The sequence below is a fragment of the Remersonia thermophila genome, chromosome 5, assembly GCF_042764415.1.
Source record: "Remersonia thermophila strain ATCC 22073 chromosome 5, whole genome shotgun sequence".
Taxonomy (NCBI): Eukaryota; Fungi; Ascomycota; class Sordariomycetes; order Sordariales; family Chaetomiaceae; genus Remersonia; species Remersonia thermophila.
In genome coordinates this window covers 792,699-819,125 of record NC_092221.1, presented here as the reverse complement: position 1 = coordinate 819,125, position 26,427 = coordinate 792,699, and the positions used below count along the sequence as shown (strand labels likewise).

Here is a 26,427-nt window from a genome sequence, read left to right as displayed (position 1 = left end):
AAAATGGGAAGCAAGGAAACACCCGGCCGAAGAGAAATGCCAAAGGGTCCAAGAAAGGTACCCCGAAGGAGAAAGAAAAGGCGTCGCAAAGAGGGGGAAGAAGATCACAGACGACCTCACCCAATGTCGCGATTCCCGTCCCTGCCGAGATGGTTGGTCCTTCAAGCCCGCGGCGGGTGCATTTGTCCTGGGGGATTGCGTTGCAGGGGACGAGCTGCAACTTGGTTCGGCCGGCCTCTTTATGTTTGACACATAGCCTCGTCCCCCCCCCCGGGGGGCTCTACGATGTGCTTCATGGGGTTGTCCACGTACTGGCGGGTACCTGGTGTATATGCGTACCATCCTCGTCTCCCGGACCGCGATGAGAGGTCCGGATGATTCCCTCGACATACCCGCTACCGCAGGGAGGGTAGGTACCTTGTAGGTACCTTGACCTGCCTTTCCAGCCCGTCGACAACGGCTCCATTCAGCCGTTTGCATGCCTCGAGATGCGTGCGGGGTTGTAGACCGTCAGCCATCGGTATGTGATTGCTTGAAGGTCCATGGCCCGCCAAGTCGGCGATGTCCTGGAGCAGCCGTGCCTTCGTCCGTCTTATTGCCCGGGGAGATATCAACCTCTCCCCAAACTTGGATACCCAGCTGCCATTCGCATGTCTTTTCTTTGCGCAGTCCATCTCCTCCAATCGACCGACACATACACACACACACACTTCCCTACAAGAACGGTTTGCGGGCTTCCCCGCTACGCCCTGATCTTCCGGAAAACGGAGGCGGGCAGAGTAACACAACATCTGGGTGTTGTGTGAACAAAGCGAGGGGAACTGAAAGTCTGTTTTGGAAGAATGGGAGTCGGCAGAAAACGGCCTGGAAATGGTAATGGAGGGCACCTTTTCCTAGGTACTCACCCCTTTCCCCTCCCCTTCCCATCCGAGCCTTGTGATAGTTATTGGTTCAGCCAACTGGAACCCCCGTCTCGCCAGGTAGGTCGTAACGACAAATGCGCCACGGCGCGGTGTGTCTGCCTCTGCCTCTGCCTGCGTATGGCAGTCCCTGCAGGCCGCAACCGCCTACGCAGTATGTGCGCGCCGCCTGGATTATGCCAGCGACGACCGCATGCCGGGCCTGTCCCGGCCCAGAGAGGATGCCGATCGCCATGGGTTTTTGGGTGGGGGGAGGGAGCTTGGAGTCACCCCGAAGATGGTCTGCGGGATGCATTTGGATGGGTTGTACGACACCGGCTGCCAGCAAGAAGGCACGCTTCGCACACATGTTCACAACCTAGATATCTCATTCAGCACAACCTTGTCTATTCTATTCATGATGGCATCTTGCTGTCTGCTGATGCGCTGCTCTCTACTCAACGCGTCGGCTCTGGGTGTGTTTGCATGGACCCGACTTACACATTGCCAACCTTGGAACATGAGCATGAGTGGGTCTGAACACGCACTTACGGTTCCCATTCCAGCCTGCAGAATTGCGGGGTCGATGCGTCTCGATCTGGACCACCGGCACCCACCGGAACCTCACTCATCAGTATCTGGCTCCTTGGAAAGATGGCCCTTGGCTATCTCTTGGGCATGGAGCTTTGAGCATTGGGCGCCAGGAAAGATTACATCTCTGCTGCTTCATTGCCGTTCTCCAAGGGACATTTCCTCTTGGAGCATATGCGACAGTCGGCTCGATAGGATCCCAGTGACGTCATGTGACAGAGGTGGATGCCCCAGCCCCACATCGCCCCCTGTCGCCCTCGGAACCCACACCCGCCAAGATGGGTGCTAGTCAACGCCTGAGCTGCTCCCCCCAGCATCGCATCATGGGGTTATTACGTGAAAATGTACCTACAGAGTACCCCGGTTGCCAGCAACGGTCACAAGTGACCCAGCACAAAGCACCCGCCGATGGATGGCTGCTGGGAGATCATCAACGCATTGGCTCTATTCTCATACGTAGCTAAACCCAAGTCCCGCAACTGGCCGTCAGATGCCGCTCAACCCCCCTCGCCCAGCTTTTACACCTCGTTGTCGTCCAGGAGCTTCGTGATCTTGCCAATGGCAATGGTTTGACCCTGCCGAAAAACGTTAGCCAGCAATCACCCCGGACAGACCGCGCGCGTGCGCAAGAGAGAGAGAGAGAGAGAGAGAGAGGGAGGGAGGGAGAGAGAGAGAGACAAAACATACCTGATCGCGGAGCGTAAAGCGACCCATCTGAGGATAATCCTCAAACCTCTCAACGCACACGGATCCCGCACCGCCGGTAACCTGCAGAACCGCAATGATGCTGTCGCCCTTCTTGGCGTGGCTCGGAGGCAGCTTGCTCTTGCGGTTGGTGCCCTTCTGGAGCTTGTGCAGGAGCTTCGCAAACGTCACCTCCTCGATGGCCGCGTGCACGTGCAGCACGCAGTTGAAGCCGGCCGTCAGGATGCTCTTGAGGTCCAGGATGCGGATCTGCGCCTCGAACTGGGCCACGTTATGCACCAGGCGCTTGGGCGAGCAGAGCACGAAACCCGGCATGATCTCTTCCTCCTCGATGCCGCGCAGGCGGATGCGCACCTGGTCGCCGCACTGGGCGATGTTGATCTCGTCCTCGGTCTCGCCGTAGACGGCGGCCACGTCGACGACCTGCTTGTTGGGCATCATCATCAGGCTCATGCCCTTCTTGATGACGCCCGCCTCGATCTTGCCCTCGATCATGGTGCCCATGTCGCGGTACTTGCCGGCCACCGCCATCATGAAGGGCGCGTTGATCTTGCGCTCGAGGGCCTGCATGCCGTCGAGGTACTCGAGGAGCGAGGGCCCGTCGTACCACGGGCAGATGTCCTTGGGGATGCGGTCCTTGATGCCGAGCGTCTGCTGCGCGGCGATGGGCATGAAGAAGACGTCCGTCTTGAGGTTGTAGCCCGTGCCCTTGAGGAACTGCTGCAGCTTGGTGGTGCACTCGACGTAGCGCTCCTTGGACCAGTTGACGGTGGGGTCGTCCATCTTGTTGATGACCACCACCAGCTTGTTGACGCCCTGCGTCTTGGCCAGCATGGCGTGCTCGCGGGTCTGGCCGCCCTTCTCGAAGCCCGTCTCGTACTCGCCCTTGCGCGCGCTGATGACGAGGACGCCAACGTCGGCCTGCGAGGCGCCGCCGATCATGTTGGGCACGTACGTCTTGTGGCCGGGGGCGTCGAGGATGCTGTACTTGCGCTTGTCCGTCTCGAAGAAGCCACGGCCGACCTCGACCGTCTTGCCCTTGGCGCGCTCCTCGTTGGTCAGGTCGAGCGCCCACGAGAGGTACCACGTCTCACGGCCCAGCTCCTTGGCCTCGCGCTTGTACTTATCGAGGGTTCGCTGGTCCACCATGCCCGTGACGTAGAGGATGGCGCCGCCGAGCGTGCTCTTGCCGGCATCGACGTGGCCGATGAAGATGATGTTGACGTGCTCCTTGCCGTAGATCTCCTTGAGCGTCTCCTCGTCGACGTCGGCCGCCTGTTCCTTCTCGACGGCGTCAACGTCGCGAGCGGCCGCCTTGCCCGCCGCCGCGGAAGGGCTGGACCGGCCCGAAGACGGCGCCGGCGACGTCGTTCCGCTCGCCGTCTTGGGCTCGTTCTTGTCGATGGCCTTGGCCGCCGCCATCTTGGCCGCTGCCTCGGCCGTCCCTTGCTTCTTGGCCTCCTCCTTCTTGGTCTCCTCCTTCGGCTCTTCCTGCTTCGGCGCCTCCTTGGCGGGGGCGGCGCCACCGACGGACAGCACCTTGGCCGCAGGCTTTGGGGCATCGCCGCCGATGCTCAACACCTTGGCCGCAGGCTTGGGGGCGTCGCCGCCAATGCTCAACACCTTAGCACCGCCCTGGTTCGAAGCGGCAGGCTTGGGCGCATCGCCACCGATGCTCAGCACCTTGGCGCCACCCTGGGCAGAGACAGCCGGCTTGGATGAGGCGGAAGCCGCCTGTTGCGTGTCGGTCGGCCGCTTGGCGATCGTGGGTGCCGGCTTCGGGGCCTGTTGCTGCTGGTTCCGCTGGTACTGGGATTGCTGCTGCTGCTGCTGCTGCTGCTGATACCCCTGCCACTGGCCTGCGGTAGAGTTCAATGTCAGCATCTTTTCCCCGCGACATGGGAAAGGGCGCCGAAACGTACCATACTGGGGGTAGCCACCCTGCCCGTAGCCGCCATAGCCCTGCTGGCCGTACTGCCCAAAGCTCTGACCACCATACTGGGGATAGTAGCCACCACCGGCGCCACCGTAGTAGGGCTGCTGGTACTGGCCGTAGCCACCGCCGAAGGCCTGGCCAGGCTGGAACGCCTGCGCAGTGGGCTGGAAAGCGGCGGCGCCAGGGCGGAAGCCTCCTTGGGCCTGCTGGCCACCGATGTTCAGCTGCTGCTGGGTCTGGCGAGCCAGGTTGTCATCCTGGGCAGCCGGGTCATCCTCCCACGACTCCTGGACGTTGTTGGACATGTTGCCGACGGGAAGATATTTCTTGTCGGTGCCTCGTGCGTACGCGATCGCGCTCTAGTTCGTGGATCGGTTGGCTCTGGTAATGTTAGGGCGAGCCGACGGGGGGATCGAGCGGACGAAATCAAGCCAATGACTGAAGGCAAAAATGCGTCAGGAATCTAGGAATGCATGCAAAGGGAGATGATATCGGGACCTCACGTACCTATTGTCTCTTGACTCGATGGGAGCTTGCCGACGAAGCACAATGGAGGAGACGGGAAGATTTGTTGGCCGCTGCCCCACCATGAAATCGCGGCGGGGGAGGTTTCGAACAAGGCACAGTGCATGATGTTGTTCGCACGGAGTACCCCCGCGGTGGTTCTTGCCTGGTGATGGGACTTTTCGGTGGTGACTCAGAAGAACTGCGGGGCATTTTAGGCAGCCCTATGCACAGTGTGGCTCCCCCCACAGCCATGAGCCATCACTGTGGCAATACCTCATTGGGTTGTCACACGCTGAAACGGACCCACCTGGTGCCTCTTCCATGGTAAAGGGAGGGATTCCATGTTAGAGCGCGTGCAAACAGCCGTCCCTCTCTTAGACCACCAGCGGCTTTCAGGCTCCATGAAGCTCACGGCAAGCAGGCACTCGACAAGCCTACATCTTGCAACCCCGAAATGGATGAGCTGAGCGAAAGATGGATGCGCTCTTGCAAACCCTGGGGGTCCAGACCGTCAACTTCGCCATCCGCTCGGGCATTGCCTTGACATCAAGATATGCGATCCAGCAGGGCGCTCGCCTGCTCAAGTCGGTCAACGACAAGGCTGTCCGGTCCGAGCTGAGAGCCCTGCAGACGCTCCTCGATTACAAGATCAAGGTTGGTTTCGGTTCGTCTCGGCAGGCCTGTTTCGCTACGGCTGACTGATTGGCCAGATCCTCTCGCCCATTCTCGACCTCATCGAGCTCCGATCCGGCCGCGGGAATGTCTTCCTGGAATCAGCAGTGCCGCTCGCCAAATCCCTCCACCGAGATATTGTCCGGCTTGGAAAGCGGCTGGAACATGCGGCGGCCGCCGAGGAAGCAGAAGCTCTTCAAACCCGACCCAAGACTCGCAGCAGCCGCCGGGCCGAGGCTCACCATGCCGAGCTGCTGCTCGTCATTCGGGACATCAAGTCCCTCCTCGAGAGAATCGACCGCGACATCCCCCTTCTCCAGCTCGCCATCACGGCATCCGGCGAGAAGATGTCGACGGCCATGAACCCGGGCATCTCGCCCTCAAGGATGATGCAGGCTAGTGCCCTGCTCTCCTTTGCCGATGCCAACTTCGTCCTGGACCCGACCCGGCCCATGCAAGTCGGGCCCTCCTTCACCCTAACCCTTTACATGCTATTTCTCGGCCACGCTCAGGTCGCTTCCGGAACCACCGTCCAAGGCTCGCCCGTGACGCCGCCTGGCTCGACCAACGGACCCGCGGATGCCCCGTACGGGCTTGGAAAGGGGGACCGGAAGCCCATTTGGCAGGAGGTCATGCACAAGGCCCGCGTTCGGCTGTGCCGAACTCTTCCCGACTGGGAATTTGATCCCGCTCATGGTTACAGACCAGCGGGGCGTCACGGCCAACCAGCATCTTCGAGGTTCGGCCTCATCGATGGATATGCGTATCACATCGAGGTGATCGAAGATTTGGACGACGGGAGATTGCACGACGGGGACGGGCAGCCATCCCGGTCGTACGACGATGTACCGATGGCTGGCATTCGAGAATCCGTTCCCATCCACCAGATCGCAAAGATCTTTTACACCGACACCGGAAGGATCCTCAACATTGGTGATCACGAGGCCAACAACCCCGTTCTGCTCTTGAAGAGAGACGTCAACGCAAAGTCCCTGTTCAAACTGCGGCAGGAGTGGTGCGAGGATTTAGAGTCCGAGGAGGAACGCGGGTCACCATCCAACTCGATAGAGCAGTCTCAAGAGCCGGATGAGCAGGATGAGGTAGACCAGCAGTTGTGGAAGGAGACGGAAAAGGCACCGACGGACCAGAACGGTCCCCTGTCCACGTATCTACCTCCGCACCTGGATTCCGAGTGGTTAGCCCTGGAGGTATTCCTCGACGACAGCAACGGCAGGGATGGCCAGGGGGGTGATTCAGACACGGCAGACGACGACTCTGACGTCGACGGAGACGCCCAGGGTGCTCTCCCGGACGTCCCTCGAACCCCAACAGGCACCTCTCCAACAGACTGCAAGATCATGTCCCAGATGCGACAGCTGTCGCTCCGCGAGGCCTCGCCGGTCCAGGACGTAGTGAGAGCGCACGCCACCAGCCTCGAAAAACACCCCAATCCGGGCAGCGGGTCCTACATGATGAAGTCTCCCTTCGGGGCCATCGCCTCGTCGCTTTCTCTCCTCGAAATGTTGATCCGGCTCACGAGCCTCCAAGAGTTCCAGCAGACATCGCACCTGGCCATTCCCGACCACATTTTGACTTTCTTTCTGGAGGACACTTCGACGACGGGCCTGCAGGGAGAGGCGCGCTGGCGAATGCGGCGCGAGGCGAAGCGGCGCATGGGATTTGACCCGTACACGGATAGCCCCCAGAAGCACAGAGACGATGAATAGACCTGATTGCGGCGGCCCAGAGGCCGTCGTAAGTAGTGGACCTGACTATGATCCCCCACCTGGGCCTTTTGACTTGGCGGTACGTAAGAAAGCCCCAGAGCCGTTGATATGATGTGTTATTTTTGTTACCTCCACCCACACCATTTGCCGGTCTCTTCGCTTCTATGCGTCCCCACGTCCGTGTCCTTGGCCTTGGGTCGAGAAACCCATGTGTGATGCATCTCCGGGGACCCCCACGTCCCCCATTCTCGGCAGTCTTATCCATTGTGATGCAACACTAGAGGCTCAGCTCCCCAACAAACTTTTATATCCCAGCTATAACCGATGGATACCGTTCGGGGTCTGCTTCAGGTATTAAAGCACGTGGCTGTTGGAGCAACCCGCCAGGGTTGACCTGGGTGTACCATGCGGAACTCAACAGCCAACACCATGTCGGAGGAGAAAACGAACACGGCGCCAGAGGCGCTACCTGCCCGGGATGTGGAGGCGGCCCCGTCCCCGGCCAACGTCCCAGCCAACGACGACGAGGCCCTCTCCGCCAAAGATGAGGCCATCGCCATGGTCGGCGAGCAAGTGCACGACGTCGACCCTGCCGTCGTGGCGCGGGCCGTCCGCAAGATCGACCTCTTCCTCATCCCCGTCATGATTTTCGGCTGTAAGCCCTGCTCTCATTCCTTTGACCTCCCCTCTCTCGCTAACCATCCTCTCCCCCTTCCACAGATGGTATCGTCTACTACGACAAAGCCATCCTCGGCGCGGCCGCGCTCTTCGGCATGACCGGCGACCTCTCCCTCACCGTCACCGACACCTCCACGACGCCGCCCACCGTCGACACCACCCGCCTCTCCTGGGCCACCTCGCTCTTCTACTTTGGCATGTTCGCGGGGCTGTACCCCATGTCGTTCGCCCTGCAGCGCTTCGACCTGGGCCGCGTCCTGGGCGGGGTGGTGGTGGTCTGGGGCGGCGTCTGCATGGTGACGGCGGCCGTGACGTCGTACCGCGGCCTGTTCGCGCAGAGGTTCTTCCTCGGGTTCGTCGAGAGCATCGTCCCGACGGGCTTCATGACCATCATCTCCGGGTACTACACCCAAAAGGAGCAGAGCCTGCGGCAGAGCTGGTGGTTCAGCAGCACCGGGCTGTTCACCATCCTGGGCGGCGCGCTGAACTACGGGTTCGCCCAGATCGAGGGCGGCGGCCTGAAGAGCTGGCAGTACATCTACCTGCTGGCCGGGTCCGTGACCGTCTTGTTTGGGCTCGTGTGCTTCGCCTTCCCCAACTCGCCCGTCACGGCGTGGTTCTTGACGTCGGAGGAGCGGTTCGCGGCCGTGGAGAGGCTGCGGGCCGGCCAGACGGGCGTGAGGTGCACCAAGATCAAGAAGGAGCAGATCTGGGAGTCGATCCGCGACCCAAAGACGTACCTGATCTTCATCATGATGGCTTCGGCGTGAGTGACCAATTTGCCTCTCCCCCGCCTTCTTACCCTTTCTCATCGCTAGCCTCTCAACTACCCGCACACCACCTACTACTTTATTTACTCACACCCTCGCCTTCCAATGACAGCTACACCATGAACGGCGCCGTGAGCGGCTTCGGCCCTCTCATCGTCAACACCTTTGGCTGGAGCGTCCTGCACTCCATCGTGTGGCAGTTCCCGCTCGGCTTCATCTGCTTCGTCGTCATCCTCGTCACGGGCTACCTCGGCTCGCGCGTGCCCAACATCCGCCTCATCATGCTCGTGCTCACCTGCCTGCCCGTCATGGCCGGGTGCGCGCTCATCTGGAAGAGCGAGTGGACGTACCGGGCCGCGGCGCCCGTCGTCGGCTACTCGATCACGGGCTTCTTCGGCGGCACCGTGTCGCTCATCATCACCGTGGGCATGAGCAACGTCGCGGGGCACACCAAGAAGAGCTTCATGGCGGCCACCATCTTTGCGGCGTACTGCGTGGGCAACATCATCGGGCCGCTCATGGTGCGGTCCCAGACCAAGGAGCAGCACTACCCGGAGCTGTGGCTGGGGTTGATTATCTGGTAGGTCGTCGTCCTTTCCCCCTCTTGGTCAAGGCCGCGCCATCTTGGTGCTTTCTGACACGCATGGCCACAGCTACGTCATCTGCATCCTCGCCTCGGCGACGCTCTACGTGCTCCTAACTGTGGCGAACCGCAAGAAGGCAGCCGCGGCGCCGGCGGACGAGGCGGAACAGGCCAAGCTGGCCTTCCAGGACTTGACGGACATGGAGAACCCGTACTTCCGATACGTGCTGTGATGTAGTGGGTATGCGGGCAGCATCGGAAGGCTCTTCAGAAGGTCGGAACACCAGTACTCTAAGTACCTGGTGCCTAGTAATATCCGAGCCGAATACATCCGCTTCTCGCCTGAACACGCTATGGAAAGTGAGCTGGTAGTTCTGAATGAACAAAAACACACCCTATGGGCGAACAAAGATTACGGATAGAAAAGGTTCATCAGCCGGATTGCCTGAGTGTTGTCCGTCAAACAGGAGAACACCAACAGACGTCGTGATGCCACGGAAAGCAGCAAAAAGAAAGCACACCCAGCACAGCACCGGCACAGGTGCAGCATTTACCCGTCACTATTCTCGTCATGGTCATGACAGCATGTTCTTTGTTTATCTGCTCCCCACAGAATTGCCCCCACATATACCCAGACGCACCCAACACCAGACTCTGATACACCTCACGCAGTTACATGACCGGGGAGAAGAGGAGAGGACAAATAGTGAAAGAGAGAGGGGGGGACAAGGGGAAGAAAAGAAAAGAGAACAGTAAAAACCGAGGGTATCATGCACAAGTCTCTCGTGGAGAAAGAAGGGAAAGCAGAAAGAATGGCCAGAACCGCGGGTGTAGACAGGAAGTCGAAGGGGAGAAGAAGATAAAAGAGAGACAGGGGAGTCAGCAATCGGCAGTGAGCATCGTAGCCCAGATCCCAAATCGCCACCGCCTTGCTGATGTCGCCCCTTAAGCCCTGGCTTTCGCCTTGCTGTCTTTCCCTTGCCCTTCAACCCCCCTTTCTTTCTCCTTCCCCTCCGGCACTCCATTCTCCTTGTCGCTGTCGCCACTCTTCTTCTTCTCATCCTCTCCTGTCTCTTTCTTTCCCTCTTCCTCCTTCTCCTTCTTCTCCGTCTCCTTCTCCTCCTCCTTCTCCTCCTCCTCCTGGGTCCCCACCTCTGGCCACACTTGAGTAAACACATGCCTGCTTTGCCATCCCTCCACCGGCTTCGTCTCCACGACCTGCCCCTCGGGCACCATTTCATGCCTCAGGGCCCACCCGGCGCGACGGCACAGCTCCGCCACGACCACGTCACAATCCCCCAAAAGGTCAATGTCAAAATTGACATGCGACACCGGGGTGCGGCTGATGTAAATCTGAGGGACGTGGGGCGGCAGGAACGGCACAACCTCGGAGACGGGCGCAACCTTCAAGCTCGTGCCGATGACGATGAGCAGATCGACGCGGTCGCGGTCGTGCTCCGTCAGGCGGCGCCCGAACTCGTCCGGCAGCGACTCGCCGAAGAAGGTGATGTCGGGCTTCATGACCCCGCAGTTGGCGTAGCTGCTGCTCCCGGACGGGGCGTCGAACTCCGAGTCCGAGTTGCTGTCGTAGTCACCCGGACGCCTGCGTGGCTTCTTCTCGGTGCCGTCGCGGTTGACCTTGCGCTTGCGGCCGTTGGAGCCATTGGGGAGGGTGCGGCCGGGCTGGGTGGCGCAGCGACGGCAGCGAGGGATGCGCCCGGCCTTGATGTCCGGGAAGATGGACTCGCCGGGCACCTTGTGGCCGCACTTGACGCACGAGGCGGTGGCGAAGGAGCCGTGGCATTGGACCAGCTTGTCCGGGCGGATACCGGCCTTGGCTTCGAGGTTGTCAATGTTTTGGGAGTAGTTGGTCAGGAGCTTGCCCTTCTCTTGGAGCAGGGCGATGAAAGCATGGGTCGGGGAGAAGCGGTCGTGGTTGGGCAAGATGTCCTTGGCGACCGAGTAGAAGATTGTGGGGTCCTCGCGGAAGAGGCGGATGTCGAACACCTCCTGTGGGTCGCTGAGGCCAAGGTGCTCGAGCTTGGAATAGAGACCGGTGCCCTTGGAGCGGAAGTCGGGGATGCCGAGCGAGGTGGAGATGCCTGCGCCGGTGAGCACCATGATGTTCTTGGAGCGCTTGAGCAGCTCTACGGCATCGTCGACCGTGTTGTAGGCGGGCAGTTTGGCCCGCTTGGACAGCTCGCGGCTCAGAGCCAGGCTCAGCAGCGAGTGGTAGTCAGAATCGTCGGCCCCCTCGAGGAAGGCGGGCGGGCGGATGCCAAACGCCGTGAGCAGCTTTTTGGCCGTGATCAGGCCCGCAAAGATGGTGCGTTCGCAAAAGACCTTGGGGCCCACGGCGCGCAGCAGCTTGCGGAATTCGATGGCCTCTTCTGGGGTGCAGGCGTCGGGATCTGAGAAGCGCGTTAGGGAGGCTGGCGGGAAACGGCACGCGGCGGTCTAGACCGTCTGTCAAGGCTCACCATCGGTGAAGAAGCGGTCCTCGGCCAGATCCTCGATGGCGTCCTGAAAGAGCGACTCGGTCTCCCACGAGTCACTCAGGTCATTGATGTGCTCTTCGAGCTCGTTCATGGGATGGCTTTTCGCATCATCGCCATCGTCATCGTTGAGATCCTTGAAGGCGCGCTTCTCGTCATAGTCGACGACGTTTCTGACCCGGGTGCTGGGCTTCCTCGTTGGTGCCCCGTTGGTCGAGCCGGCCTTGCTACTCGGCGCGCGGCTGGATGAGTCCATTATCTGTGGGATAAAGTGGACTTGAAGGTGTCGTTGGGGTGTTTGCTTGGTTCTTTGGCTGGAACGCGGCAAACACTTGGGCAGTTGTCGCGACCGGAAGAGGGACAGAGATTCACAAAAAAAGCGAGACACGATACAAGAAACAGCAATTTCAAGTCCAAGGCAACGAAGCAAGGAAAAAGGAGAGCCCAACCAAGCACCGGTGCACCGGCAGACAGCGTACGCCTCCTCCAACGAGTGATGCGTGTGATGTGTTGGTGGGAGGATGCAAAGGTTGAGAGTCTGCAGCGCTTGTGGGCGTGGCAAAAGTCAAGCAAAGTTGACGAGTGATGAATGAGAGTCGAAAGGCGGATGGATGGATGGTGAGTGAGAGAAAGAGAGTGAGACCGCCAGCGAAGCCAGGGAGCAACCGTGCTATCCTTGAGTCGGTGGGCCTTGGCACCTCGACCAGGGCGAATGAAGAGAAGAAGAGGCCCGGAGTGGGAAAAGAAATCAAAAGGGTTGCCGCTTGTTAGAAGAAGAAATGGGTTAAAAAAGAGAAAAGATGAAAAAAAAAAAGGCGATGTTCCGGCGTAGAAGAAAAAAACCGGTCAGGTACGATATGATCTTTGCTGCCTCGCCGCACCTTTTAGTCCCTGAGTTAAGGCAAGGACGTCCCGGCGGCCGTCTCGGGAATTTGTCCGGGTCAATTTCCAAGTGGCCATTGGAATAACACCCAACCTCGGAAATCCCCGGGCACACCTACATACTATACACCAGAGCACGGCTGTCTTTCTGAACACCTCCATTTCTTCCCCGGTCTCTTCTTGGAGCGTTCTCAATTTTTGTCCAATATACAACGCTGGACCTTGATGTATGCCAAACAGGCGAGAGAAGAAGCAGAGCCGACTCTGGCGACGCTACCTGACAGAGGGACCTGACGCAGCCATGGGAACATGGCAGAATCAGACAACGACAGCCGACCCAGTTGGTTGGCAGAGCGCGGGCGAAGTGAGGTTGGAAGCCTGAAATCTGGTCGGGGAGGAAAGGGGGAGGGAGGTTGGGAGGGGTAAAGTCAGGGGTCCAACTTGTGACACTTCCCGCAACGCCCCAGGCCCGCCATCACCACATTCACCAACACAACAATGGCACATCCTCACCCCTAGGTACCACCATTAGACAGGTACCGTACGAACCCTCACCGACCTATCTGGTTCCCAAAGCTGTCAGGCACCACGTTAGGAGGATCAAAACATCACGCAAGGATCGACAACATTATAAGCACCAGGGACGTTGAGAACTGCTGGAGAATTCTCATGATGGGGGTGTGGTAGTGATGGGTGATATCTTTGTTCTACCTAAACTCTACTTTGCCAAACGCCGCAAAACCCTCGTTCAAACAGAGTTGCCACCCCGGGTAGGCAGATTTGTCCATGCAAGATGCGTGAAGAAGAAGAAAAAAATAAAGAATAAAGTACCAAAATAGCCGAAGAAAAAAAAAAAAAAGGAAGACACCACCCCAAAGTAGAGGGGGGAATCATGCTCCCAAAACGCCAACGCCAAAAAGATTATCTGCGCCGCGCTTAACTCAACCCCCAACACCAACGAATGAATTCTTGACGGCAACACCAGGGCTCATCCATGTGTATACATCTGTGTACAGGTTATTTATACAATATGGATAGCGTTGTCAGCGATGAAACCCTTGCGGTGGCCGCCATCCGGCGGCCATTAAGGCTATGAGCTGTTGCTCGGCCCCGCGCCAGACGACTTCGGTTTGGGGTTCTTCAGAATCGGCACATCATCGTGCTTGACCAGCGTGTCATCGCTGCTCAGCTCCTGAGGCTCGTCCGAGAGCACCGGCGCGCCGAACCCGGACGCCGAGGGCTGGCGCCCGTCAAATTCGGAATCGGCGCCGGGGCGGCGGTCGATGGGCGACCAGGTAGCGCCAATGCCGGCGGCCACGATGCCCGTCATGACGGTGGCGGCGCCGAGCGCGCTGTTGGACCTCGACCGGGTGCTGCGGCTGCGCTGGCGGCGCGAGTCGGGGGTAGCGGCGCCGCCAATCGACTGGAAGCTGTCGGCGCGGGTGGGGGTCTGCGGGATGCGGTGGATCGAGTTGGAGCGCGAGTGCTCGCGGCTGTGGGAGGGGCTCCGGCGGACCTGGAACACCTCGCGCGGGTGGCGGACGGCCCACTTGAGGTTGTTGAGGCGGCCTCCCTTGATCCACTTGAGCCAGGCGAGCTGGTCGCGGACCTCGGCGAAGGAGTCGGGCAGGCCGACGAAGCGCTCGTCGTCCGAGACGGTGAGGTCGGGAACCTTTGCGGAGCGGCGCTTGAACGATTCGGGAATCAGGCTGGCGACCAGCTCGTCGGGGACGAGGCGGATGATGACGCCGACCGGGATCGACAAGACGCCGAGAATGATGGCGATGGCCCACATGACGGGGGTTTGGCCCTCCGGCGCGATGCGGAACGCCACGCCGCCCACCATGACGATCAAGACCTGGCCGCCGATCATGATGGCGCTGATGCCGACAAAGTACGGGTTCTTGACCATGCCCTCGAAGATGTTGAAGTTGTTGTCCAGACGCCGGTTGCTGCCACAAAGTTAGCCAACGGTTTCACGCTCAAGAGCCCGCAGGCCGCTACTTACTTCCACTGGTTGAAAATCTGCATCCACACAAACGTGTTGAAGACGAGCGTGTTGATCTGGCCCTGGGTGATGTCGTCGGAGCCGGGGAGGACGCTGACGCCGCCAAAGTAGATGAGGAAGGTGATGAGCAGCTGATAAATGGCCTGGCCGATGATCATCTTCCACATGGTGACCGAGATGATGGACGAGCCCTTGCGCTCGGGCTTGCGGTTCAGGACGCTGTCATGCGGGGGGTCGGTGGCGAGGGCCAGGGCAGCCAGAGTGTCCATGATGAGGTTGACCCACAGAAGCTGCACGGCCGTCAGGACAGACGTCTGCTCGGCGCTCTGGACGGCCGACACAAAAGTGAGAACCACGGCGGTGACGTTGACAGTGAGCTGGAACTGGAGGAAGCGCTTGACGGCGTCGTTGACGGCACGACCCCACTTGAGCGCCTTGACGATGGAGCTGAAGTTGTCGTCCATGAGAATGATGGCCGACGCCTCCTTGGCGACCTCTGTACCGGCGATGCCCATCGAGAAACCAATATCGGCCATCTTGAGCGCGGGGGCGTCGTTGGTGCCGTCGCCCGTGACAGCGACCGTCTCGCCCTTCTCCTTGAGCCGCTTGACCAGGATGCGCTTGTCCTCGGGGCTGGACCGGGCCAGCACGTGCAGGCGCGGGATGATCTCATCCTGCTGAGCCTTGGTCATGTTCCGGAAGACGGGACCCTCGAGCACAATGCTGTTGGGCTGAAGGATACCGCAGTCGGCAGCAATAGACTCGGCCGTGATGCGGTTGTCGCCCGTGACCATGCGCACGACGACGCCGGCCTTCTGGCAGGTACGAACAGCCTCGGGAACGCCGGGGCGCAGGGGGTCCTTGATACCGACCATGCCGACAAAGGTCATGCTGCGGAAGATGTCCTCGAAAACGATCTCGTCCTTTTCGCCGGTCGTACGGCGCGTGGACCTCGGAGGCCAGCGGTCAAAGTCGCGGTAGACGAGGCCGATGGTGCGGAGAGAGTTGCGGGCGTACGTTTCGATCAGCCTCTTGACGGTGGCGCGGTTCTCCTCGGTCAGGGTGGCCGAGGCGATGCCGCTCGAGGGGTCGCGCAGAACCTGGGTGCACTTTTCCAGGACGATTTCCGAAGCACCCTTGACGTACATGCGGGCCTTGCCGTTGGGGAGCTCGACCACCACGCCCATGCACTTGCGCGCCGAATCAAAAGGAATGAGGTGCAGCGTCTTGGCGCTAGCCCTGAGCTCGCTGACGGGACCCATGCCCAGGTGCTCGCGGGCCATGATCAGCAAGGCCGTCTCCGTCTTGGAACCGATGAAGGTCGCCTCGCCGTTGTCATCGCCCTCGAAAGCCGTCGAGTTGAGGGCGATCGACTTGAGAAGCAGGTCCTTGACGTCCGGGCTCAGCGACCTGACGAGCTCCGGGGCGGTCACCTCCTTCTCCTGGCCGGTGCGCTTGTCGGGCGTGGTCGTGGTGCCGAACCGGTGGGCCGTACCAATCGTCGCGGCAACGACCTGCATCTTGTTCTGGGTAAGGGTACCGGTCTTGTCAGAGCAGATGGTGGTGGCATTGCCCATGACCTCGCAAGCCTTGAGGTGGCGGACGAGGTTGTTGTCCTTGAGCATGCGCGTCGTGGCAAAGGCGAGCGCCAGCGTGACGGCGAGCGGGAGACCCTCGGGGATGGCGACGACGACGATGGTCACGACGACGATGAAGATCTCGATGAAGTGCTGGCCCTTCTCGGCAGGCGTCAGGGGCGCGTACTGGCGGGGCAGGCGGACGAGGAAGATGATAAAGAGGACCAGGAACAGCAGCAGGGCCGTCGCACCACCCAGCTTCGCGATGTGCTCGGCGATCACGTTCAGCTTGGACTGCAAGGGCGTGATCTCGGGGTCCTCGCTGAGCGTCATAAGAGTCTTGCCGTAGCTGGAGTGGATGCCCGTAGCCGTAACCATGAACTTGCCAGCACCCTCCATCACGCGGGCGCCCGACTGAATGAAAGGATCCATGCCCTTGAGGCTCTCGCCATTCTCGATAGCCGCGAACACCTCGTCGGCGGCCCGCTTGCGGATGATGTCCGACTCGCCGGTGGCCTGCGATTCGTCGCACTTGACGCCAAAGCCCTCGATCAGGATGCCGTCCACGGGGACCATGTCACCAGGCTCGAGGAGCAAGATGTCACCGGCCAGGATGTCGTACACGGAGATCTCGACCGTCTTCCCGGACCGGACAGCCTTGACCAGGCGGTCCTGCTTCTTCTTGTTGAGCTTGGCGAACTGGCGCTCCTTCTGGAAGTCGTTGAGAGAGCCGACAAGGACGACGATGGCGATAGCGCCAATGATGGCGACGCCCTCGATCCACTCGACCGCGGGCTCCGAGGGATCGTGTTCCTGACCGAACGTCTGGTAGAGGCCAATAGCAAGGGAGATGGCGGCGGCGATGGACAGCAGGATCAGAACCTTGTCGTTGTACGTGATCCACATGAGCTCGAGCAGGGTCTTGCCCTTCTTCTCGGGCAGCCGATTGTCGCTGAAGACGCGCTTCCGCGACGAGAAAGCCTCGGCGGCCGAATCCTGGCGCGGCGAAGCCTCGCCCTGGCTGCTCGAAGACCCAGGCTCTACGCCCTTTTCCCCGGCCGCCCGCGACGTCGCCTCCTTGAAGCTTACGCTGCCGGAAAGGGACGTTTCGTCGACGCTCAGGCCCGTCTGGCGGTTGCTCCGCAAGCCCTTCTCAATGCCCGCCAGACCACCCAGCTTGTAGAAGGCGGCGAGGCTCTTGGGGTCGAACATCTTGCCGAGCTGGCCCGGGCTAAAGGCGAAGGGATTGTCGTCCACCTTGAACTCGTCCTCCTTGCCCTGGTCTGGCTTGAGGGCACTGGGGTCGTTCATGATCTGCTCGTGCTCTGACCTCCCATCGTGGCACTTCTCGCCAAAGACCGAGGCACCCCCGACGGTGCTTTCGCCCTGCGAAGACGCAATGGACCGGACATCGTCGACGGAGTCCTGGCGCGACCGCGAGTTGGGGACGGCGAGGAATCCCGGAGCGTTGACACGGAACGAATTTGGGCTGATGACGTTGTGTGGGCTTGTTGGCCGGGCGTCCTTGTCGATCGAAATGCTGCGCTTGTGGGAACTCGCCGGTTCCTCGAAAGGCGGGAAGTACGAGGGTGAAGCGGCCGGTGTGCCACTCTCGACATTTTGCGCGGCTCCATCATCCGGGTTCACCACCTCCGGGGTATCAATGGTGATGGTTGGCCTGGGAAACATGGTTAGGTGGGTGTTGGACGGTGGCATTGGAAACGCGATCCTGGGCTCGCGGTGGAAGCGGGTGATGACGGGCAGAAAAGGAAGACCTACGCTCTGGCACGACGCGGCGCGTCGCCATCAGAGGCGTGTGTTGAGCCTGCCATGGTTAGGAGAGTGGCTGGCTCGCTGTCAGCCGACACGACGCAGGCCTCGCGGGCGATGTTGCGCGGCCTCGTCGGGTCGAAGGGGGGGCAAGTGGCGAGGCTAGAGCCGCGTAGGATTCGGCGCGGTTGGCGGCCGTCCGAGCAGAATCGGTGAATAGGAGGTGGAAGGCTGCTTTGGGAGGTACTTGTTCTCCAGCCACGATCCGGTCGCGTAAGCAAGAACCAACTTCACAGCTTCATTCGTCTGCGGTTTGAACCGTCGTCTGCCACAGGGCGGGATCGGTCAAGGGCCAACGAATGATCCTCCACAACAGAGCACCGGCTCTGTTCCGTTCGACCGACTTGGATGAGGCCTCGGGGAGCCTGGGGTTAGATAGTGAAGGGCGGCAATTCCTCGCAGAGACGGGCAGTCTCAACGTGACGCGAAGGGCAGACGGCGGCTAATTTAAGATGAGCAACGAAGAGCCATTGGGGGTTCGCGACGCTACCAACATCAGAGACGGAGGATGGAGAAGAGGTATGTAGAAGGCAGTGCGACGCGAACGCTAAGGTACGTTTTTACGCCCTAGCAGGTATCATGAGGAAACGTTGTGAGGCTCAGCGGGAGTTCTGGGGCAAGCATTGGCCTCCTGGATCGAAACCAGGAGTGTTCCCACCGATGCAACTGAAGGGAGGTGGTTCTTGGAGTTCTCCTCCCTGGACATGCCAAGCGAGGCTGTGCCAACGCCCGAAGCCCAATCAAAATGAGCAAGGACCGGGGGCCGTAGCCCCAGCAACTTTTTGCATTACCCGTTTCTGCAGGTGGAGCCTGCCCCTGTTTGTTACCACAGTACATACTGCGTAGCTCGGGGTCTACTTCTTGTTCTGGAAACGGTATGTAGAGTGGGGCCTTATTCAAGGCTCGACCTCCAATGGGTTCCGTGCAATCTCCAATGCGACCTGTACGAAGTCCTGCGTATAGTACACTACTATACACCATAAACTCTGGAGATGGCGAGACGGGAGTCGCCTTCCTGGCAGGTAGAGCCGGCCCGAGGGGTGCAGGTGAGCAAGTCAGGAAAGTCATCCCGAATCTACATTGCCAACGGACTTGCTGCGATCCGCAGCGCGCGCATCTCGGCCAAGAGAAACGGGGCAACACAACACCAGCAATCGCGCTTTTTCTTGTCTCGATTGCCGCCCTGCTCCGCCGACATGCCCCCATGAAGCCGCGTTGGAACATGACCGGAGTGGGTGCGCAGGTTCGCCAGGCTATAAGCACAGTACAACTGGCGGTTCGTAGGCGGGCGTCCAATGTTCGACTCCACCAAAGAAATGCGGGTTTGAGATGGGATGGGGCGTCCTCCAGACGGTTTCGTTGTCAACAAGGCCATCGCAGCGTCTACACAGTACGCCTCGCTACTGTGCAAGCAGCCACCGCACCGCGCCTCACACCACGATTTGGTGCTTCGTCCGGTGTCACACCCCCCGCGCGTTTGCGACGGTTCCTGCAGGTCAGTCCCCGCGATCCAGACCGCCCAAGGGCCTGAGCCCTGGCCGGGAACCAGCGCACTACGTCTCACCATCCGCCGTGTCGTTGCACTGAAGGGGGCCGGGTTCCGTCAAACGCTCAGCCATCACGCGTGAGTGCAGTGCGTCGGCGCGGGAGGCCAGGGCAGCAGCGGTTTTTCAAAACCTCCCCTCCTTTCGACCTGCAAAGGGTAGGTTTTGCCGTGGCAAGTTCAGATTCTCGATGTGCCGAGTCTGTGGGTTCGTTGCCGCCTCGGCTCATCCTGCCCTTCCGTAAGGGAAAGCGGAGACAAACGGGTCCATGAAACAGCCAACGCATGTTTCATGAAATACACGTCCTCCTCAACTTTGCGATAACCCCTTGCAGCTCGCTGGCACGCTGCGAACAGACGAAAGAAAACACCATCCGACGCAAGCGCTCCTCGTGTCGCCTCCATCATCGGCCGACATGTCGACGGGATCGTCGACGGCGAACGATGTACCGGTGCGGTTTGCACCCTCGGCTGCGGCGATGAAACAAAACAACCTGTCAAGCGGCGCCGTCACGTCCAAGCGGACCGATCGCCCACGCGCTGAAGGGGGCGATCAGCAGGAATAGGGGAAAGGGCAGCCGAGCCATCGCCCGGCGCAGTTGCCAGCTTTCGTACTCCTCGACGTCGACGCCATCATCACCGAGCCTGCGTGGCACCACGTAACCGGTCTCCACTTGGGCAAAAAAAGTACCGTGCTGTACGCAGCATGTCAAAGGGGACATGGATGAATGGCCATCACCACATCGGGGATCTCTGTTTGAGGTAGCCACAGGTAACTATCGTGTAACCTCGAGGCCACCCCCATGACACCGATCGTCCGTGACGACTAGCGCATCATCTGAACTCGGAGCACCCCTCCCGGGCTGATACGCCGCGGGCATCGCTGGCAGACAAACGCCCAGGCGCGTGGCGGGTCATGACCCGCATCCTCAAGCATCATTAAGCTCGGCGATCTGAGGCTCTGCCGGAGCGTGGGCACGCAAAGTCAAGCTGCGCAGCCTCCTCCTCCTCCTCCTTGTGTTGATCCGGGAGCCGAAACAGCGGCCATCCAAACTCTTCCGTGGCTGAGTCCCCCATGAGAGTGTCTCATCGTTTACTCCGTATCCTTTCCTCCCGATGCCGGTTGGGGCGCGGGCGTTGGGCGTGATCTGGCCGCTTTTATCCACCGCTGCCGTCCCGTCCGCCGTCTGCCTTGCCGCAGATGTCACGGTATGGCGGATTGGAGGCAGCCTTGAGGCCTCGTCTCAAAGCGGCCTCTGTTAGCATGAAAGGCGTCCTATTCTGCCAGGACGGGTCGGGCTGAGTCGGTCCCTCATTGCCCGGCCTCTCACGGCAAGACAGATGGTTCCCTGACGACGTTTCCAAGGAGGGTGCGTAAGTGGTAGTCATGTGCGTACTACCTACCTGACACAGGCCGTTGACACCTAGGCCAAGATCACTGAAGGATGCTGCTGTGTATCACCGATCGCTTCTCACGGCACCAGCCTATGCGCTAGGTAGGTACAGGATCGGTGGCCTCGTAACGTTCTGGTCCAGCCCGGTTCGCTCGACAAACCCAAGATGCTGTGTCACGGCTACTTTGTACGCAACGGTCTCGGTGTCCTAAAAAGCAGGTTAAGCACGTTGTATCCATTGCGATGCAGAGTGATTATAGCCTTGTTTGGCTGGATTCCCATCTGCCCGAGGATTGCTGGGGCGATCCGGGCCTGGAGCGATGGGGGTCTTGGCAACGGCAGCCATCGGTTCCCACGTTGGAGTTTTATGCAAGGTTCAACCATCGATGCCACAACCAGCACGTGCCCGATATCCCAATTCCAATTGGCACATCAAGACAAAAGAACATCGATCGTTACCTACTTATATTGCATGTGTGTGCCTGGTGTTGCCCTACGCAGTAACTACACGTCCAGTCTTGGAGTTTTGGCTCTTGGATCTTGGGATTTCTGGAGAGCCTTGGGACAGGACATGAGTCCCGTCCCCTCCCTGAACACCAATACTGGACATGGTAGTAAGACGGCCTGTTCCTCAGCCCGACATGCCTCTCGACAAACCAACAGTGGCACCATGAAAGTTGTGCCCCACACCTGGCAAGCCCCATTCCACTTACGCATGGAAGGGGGATGCTGCGTTGCTGATTGCTGGGAAAGACAATGTCTCGGCTCTTGCTAGATGTAGCCTTCCGAGCGCGGGCCGGCTGCATGTCGGTCCGAAATAGGTACCTGTACCTACAGTGTACTGCCTATAGTAGGTTGCCGCAGCCCTGTGGCAGCTCTTGGCACGGTTGTGCCGTGCAAGAGACCTATGTCCCATCAGACAACCTGCAAAAACACAAAACGGCAAACCAGAGGTTCCCAACCCTCCCGTTTGCTAGCTTCCTTCAATCGGCTTCCCCAGCGCCCGCAAATCCCTCTCCATGTCTCTGACCCGCAGATCACCCCCACTACCGTATGGGCCATGCTTGAGGGAATCGCTCCAAGGCGCTAGCAGCGAGGCAGTGCAAGCAAATAATGCCAGAGAAAATTTGCCGCGTCTGCATCCGGATGGGAAATGATCCACGTCAAAGCTTGGAGGCCGAGGAGCCAAGACCACCTATCGCGCACGTGCTGCGGGAGCTTTGTTTGGTGAAAGGGCGGCCAACGACCGAATCCATACTATTACACAGTACACTACAGAAAACCAACAGGCCTGCTCAGCATAAGGGCTGGGCACCTCCCGAACCTAACCTATACCTAGCCTAGCGTTGTACCTCGCGCAAGGTGCTTGGCTTTCTTGAGTAACTTGTGCGTGGTTGTTTGCCGTCATATAATAACGTGATTGTACCAAGCGTGGAAAATGGGGGCAATGGGGTGTTGAGGCGGTGCCATGGTTTGCTTTACATCTGTCTCTTGAATGGGGATGCCGAAGTGGAGTTGTGCGTGTGTATGTATGTACGCAGTATGTATGTATGTTTGTACTGTGTATGTACCATGTATGTGTGTGTGGTGTGTCTAGTAGGTATGCTGTGTTGAGCATCGTACCTAGGTACCCGAGGTACCTACGCCCCCGATCGTGGGCTTTGATGCGAAATGCGACCACGATCCCATGGGACGAACGAACATCTGCTCGTTTGACATGCAATTTTGCAAGGAACTCTGTTCCTTGGCCCGCGCCGGAAACCCCTTTTGCCGAAGGGTTACACGGCATCTGTCCGATCCAATGGGCCGGACTTCCCGATGAGGAAGGTTTGATTCCATCATCATCGTCATTCGCCTCCTCCTCCAAGCGGGACGTCTAAGCCTCGCTGTCTGTCTATCACTCTGCTTCACCACGACAGCTCATTTTTTTTCTATTACACCGCCTGACGGAGGACGCACACGGTTGAGGAAACCACCGGAGTTTGTTCACCGTTCACAATCGTCAGCGAGTACATACTGCCCACAAGGCAGGCGAGGTGAGACGCGTCCAGACCTTAGCCACGCAAACGCGTGTTTCTCGGAACGCACGGAGGTCCCCCCACGTAATCTGCGCTGTTGAAGAACGTCACTCGTCCTGCTGCGGCTGCGGTACGACGGCTGGGATTTTTGGATGCTCTACCTTGTGAGATCTGATGCGACGGTCCAGAACGTTGTACAGATCGGGATGTCTTAGTCTCATCTCCTCTTTGACCCATCCACATGTCCTCAGCTGCGCCTCAAGACATCATCATCAACATCATCATCATGATCAACCCCCCACCACCCCGGAAGCTGAACTTTTCCCCATCGGACCACGTAGCAAAATCCCTCAGCGTGGCGGTGAGATGGCGAGATTCCCCTTGCAGAGACCGAAAGGGCCAGCACAGCCGCCGTCCTGATCCTGACCTTCCGGCTCTCGTCGCCGCTCTCGCTTGCCACCAAGCGCCACAAGCCGACCAGCCTCTGCTGTACCCTCTCTCTACCTACGCCCCAAATCCACCTCCCGCACCAACACCAGCCTGTCTTCCCGCTCCTGATCCTGATCCTGATCCTGATCCTCCGCCCCGGTAACAAACGGCCGCACCGCCTTCTGGATGACACCCTCCCAGAAGCCCTTGACCACCTGCTCCGCGTCCCCCTTGCCCGTCTGCCGGAAGTCCGGGAAGGCGTTCACCTCGAGCAGCCACGCCTTGCCGTCGGCGTCCACGAGGAAGTCCAGCCCGTACGCCTCAAAGGCCTGCGGCAGGGGCTGGAAGTGGATGGGCATGCACCGGGCGGCGCCCTCGAAGAGGTCGCCCGTGATGGTGTAGATCTGGGTCTGGAGGGAGGCGAGCTGCTCGGCGGGGAGGGGCAGGGCGGAGAGGCGGTGGACCAATCCGCCTGCCGCTTCTTCCTTCTGAGCTGACATGTCTGAGTTGGCGTCCCCAGTGGCGGCGGCGGCGGTGGTGGTGGCTGCAAGGGAGGTCTGGAGACACGTGTTTGTAAGATGCGCGTCGAGGTTGTCGTTCGGGTCCGTCGCCTCCCCGTCGGCCGCCGGCCCCGAGAGCGAAGGGGCCTGGTACGGCTTGGCCGCGAACAGGGCGAGCATGTCGCGGCAGACGTAGACGCGCAGGCTGCCGACGCAGAGGACGTAGGTGCGGATGTGGAACTTGCGATTGCCCAGCTCGGGGAGGAGGAGCGGCGGGTGGATGTAGGGCTGCGCGACGAAGTGACGGAGGTGGGATGTCGTGATGTGATTGTTGTCGTGCGCTTTGCCGTCTTCGCCATTGGCATCGTTGTCCTTGCCCTCGTTTTCGTCGTCGTCGTCCTCCTCCTCCTCTTCATCACTCTCCACCTCCCAGCCGTCAAAAATCTCCTGCAGCTGCTCCATCGTACAAAACAACCTGATCCCCTGGCCTCTGTCGCTCATGCTCGGCTTCAGGATCCACCACTGCACCTCCTCCTCCTTGCCCTCGGCCAATGCCGCTTCGTTCTTCTCGAGGCTGTCGCGGAGATCAAACGCCTCGATGAGCGCGTCGTCCAGGAACTCGGCATAATCCACCTCAAACGACTCGCTCCGCTTGACGTGCGCCGCGAGCGCCGACTCCGGGCGCTTGGCGGCCCAGTTCTCGACGGTGGCCGAGAGGAAGTGCTTGCGGATGAGGGCCTTGCGGATGACGTAGCTGTTGATGAGGCACGTGTCGGGGTGGCCGGCGGCGTAGTCAAAGTCGATGCTCTCGTAGGGCATGATCTGGAGCACCTTTCCGTCCTTTGGCTGCGGGAGGAGCTCGGCGAGGGAGACGTCCGGCGAGGACGAGGCGGACCACGTCGGCGGCGGCGGCACGAGGGTGTAGCTGCCGCTGGGCAGGTGGGACTCCATGGCCGAGAGGATCAGGGGCTGAACGTAGTCGTCGGCGTAGTCCACCACCGCGTAGACGGGGGCCTGCGGCTTGGTCCGCACGGCGAGCTCTTGCGACGCCTGGGGTTCGCTGCTGGCCGGAGCGGTAGCCGCGGGCTGCGACTGGACCCCAAACGTTGTGCTCCTCGAAGCGCCTCTGCACAAGAACCCCTTCGTGAGAAAACGTTCCCGTGCGCGAGGGAGGAGAACAGAAAATATATATAAATCAAAAGCCACACGCAGGGCAGGGCTTCGGCGGACGGAAGGGTCGAATGTTCGAACGAGTGGTTCGTCTATTTCTAGGACGCCTGCTCTTCTTCCTACGGATTCCCGCCTGATGATGTACCGATCCAACCTTTGTAAATTGGATGGGATCACATCCATTCCTTTGAATTCCGTCCCCGCCGCCCTCTGCGCTAGGCCCCTGCTTTCGGAGCGCCGCAAGACAAACGCCGGGATCGACACTTACAACTGCAACTCGGTGCCATGCAGGTGTGTGGCTGTCTGGAAGAAATTGGCCTTGAGCGGGGTGATGCTGTTGAGAAGAGCAAGCGTCAGTCATGAGATTGCAGGAACCTCCCGAGGAAAAAAAAGAAAGAAAGAAAAAGAAAACAAAGAGGAGACGAGACCGCTTACCTCGTATGCCCCTCCTTCACGGCCCATCCATCGTTCCCCGGGCCGGCCTCGTCCACGCTCTTGTATACGTCCGTAAACTTCGGCGTCCACTTGAAGTGCTTGTGGGTATGGCACGCGAGATGCCTGTTGGCGTCTCCCTCCTCGCCCTCCAGCTCCTCTGCGTACCCTTCCTCCTCGCGGATCCTCTCCTCGTCTTCGTCTTCCCCGTCCACGCTCCCGGCCACCTCGGTAAAGCAGCTCCCGGGTCCCCAGTAGTTCTGCAGCATGGGCGTGAACAGCACCTTCCCTTCCTCCAGCCCCTCGAGCAGCGGCACGTTCACGCTGTACAGGTCCACGCTGCCGTCGGCCGGCCAGTCCCGGACCAGCGCCTCGATGACGCGGACGCTCTGCCGCGTCGCCTTTTGAATGATGGCCGTGTCGTGGTTGCGCGAGAAGAAGGCGTAGCTCAGCGCGATGGCCTTGTGGCGGCAAACGGCCGCCTCGAGCGCGCCGCCCAGCGTGCCGCTGCTGAGCGCGAACACGGCCGTCGTGTTGCGCCCGTAGTTGGGCCCGCTGACGACCAGGTCGACGGGCCCCCGGTCGCGGAAGAAGTGGTACAGGCCGATCTGGACGCACGAGGCGGGCGTGCCGTCGACGAGGATCCACTCCTCGGTGCCGCGGCGGGTGCTGGGGCGGGCGTGGGTCGAGCCGTGGCGGGGGCCGGTGTCTTTCCGGGGGGCGGCATCGGCCGTGTTGGTGTTGTTGTTGTCGTCATCATCGGTCAGGCCGGCAGCAGGCGCCGAGGGAGGCGGCGGGCGGTAGTACAGCGGCTTGACGGTTTGGCCGATCATGTGGGCCTTGCCGATCCAGGAGCGCTGGGTGTGAGGGAGGCACACGGACACCACGTGGCCGTGAGCTTGCAGCTCGCGGACAAGAGAGTGGACGTAAGGGGATGAGGTGGGAGACGGAGGGCCGTCATCGTTAACCACGAGGATATGCATGGTGATGATGTGGGTGGTGGTTTGTGGCGAGGGTTGGATGGTGACGCTGAGTGCTGAGTGCTGAGTGCTGAGTGAGTACCTTGCTCCTTATGACCACC

At 60.1% G+C, this 26,427-nt stretch overlaps 7 protein-coding genes across 7 annotated transcripts; 2 read left to right on the top strand and 5 right to left on the bottom strand.

Annotated features, from left to right (window-relative positions):
- Positions 1-2,008: 2,008 nt before the first annotated feature.
- Positions 2,009-4,436, bottom strand: VTJ83DRAFT_5451 (uncharacterized protein; the record flags this gene model as incomplete). Its single annotated transcript, XM_071012053.1, has 3 exons — positions 2,009-2,065; positions 2,178-4,054; positions 4,118-4,436. The coding sequence occupies 3 exons, from the start codon at positions 4,434-4,436 to the stop codon at positions 2,009-2,011; spliced, it is 2,253 nt and encodes a 750-aa protein (XP_070864826.1).
- A 676-nt stretch (positions 4,437-5,112) lies between these two features.
- Positions 5,113-7,037, top strand: VTJ83DRAFT_5450 (uncharacterized protein; the record flags this gene model as incomplete). Its single annotated transcript, XM_071012052.1, has 2 exons — positions 5,113-5,292; positions 5,349-7,037. The coding sequence occupies 2 exons, from the start codon at positions 5,113-5,115 to the stop codon at positions 7,035-7,037; spliced, it is 1,869 nt and encodes a 622-aa protein (XP_070864825.1).
- A 405-nt stretch (positions 7,038-7,442) lies between these two features.
- Positions 7,443-9,301, top strand: VTJ83DRAFT_5449 (uncharacterized protein; the record flags this gene model as incomplete). The annotated part of the gene is made up of 4 exons (XM_071012050.1): positions 7,443-7,692; positions 7,758-8,481; positions 8,598-9,065; positions 9,139-9,301. The coding sequence occupies 4 exons, from the start codon at positions 7,443-7,445 to the stop codon at positions 9,299-9,301; spliced, it is 1,605 nt and encodes a 534-aa protein (XP_070864824.1).
- Positions 9,302-10,013: 712 nt separating this feature from the next.
- Positions 10,014-11,819, bottom strand: VTJ83DRAFT_5448 (uncharacterized protein; the record flags this gene model as incomplete). Its single annotated transcript, XM_071012049.1, has 2 exons — positions 10,014-11,479; positions 11,549-11,819. The coding sequence occupies 2 exons, from the start codon at positions 11,817-11,819 to the stop codon at positions 10,014-10,016; spliced, it is 1,737 nt and encodes a 578-aa protein (XP_070864823.1).
- A 1,716-nt stretch (positions 11,820-13,535) lies between these two features.
- VTJ83DRAFT_5447 (uncharacterized protein) lies at positions 13,536-17,862 on the bottom strand (the record flags this gene model as incomplete). The annotated part of the gene is made up of 3 exons (XM_071012048.1): positions 13,536-14,397; positions 14,454-17,708; positions 17,810-17,862. The coding sequence occupies 3 exons, from the start codon at positions 17,860-17,862 to the stop codon at positions 13,536-13,538; spliced, it is 4,170 nt and encodes a 1,389-aa protein (XP_070864822.1).
- Positions 17,863-23,315: 5,453 nt separating this feature from the next.
- On the bottom strand, positions 23,316-24,695 carry VTJ83DRAFT_5446 (uncharacterized protein; the record flags this gene model as incomplete). Its single annotated transcript, XM_071012047.1, has 1 exon — positions 23,316-24,695. The coding sequence occupies one exon, from the start codon at positions 24,693-24,695 to the stop codon at positions 23,316-23,318; it is 1,380 nt and encodes a 459-aa protein (XP_070864821.1).
- Positions 24,696-25,178: 483 nt separating this feature from the next.
- On the bottom strand, positions 25,179-26,329 carry VTJ83DRAFT_5445 (uncharacterized protein; the record flags this gene model as incomplete). Its single annotated transcript, XM_071012046.1, has 2 exons — positions 25,179-25,248; positions 25,350-26,329. 2 exons carry the CDS (start codon positions 26,327-26,329, stop codon positions 25,179-25,181), a joined length of 1,050 nt encoding a protein of 349 aa, XP_070864820.1.
- Between the last annotated feature and the right edge of the window lie 98 nt (positions 26,330-26,427).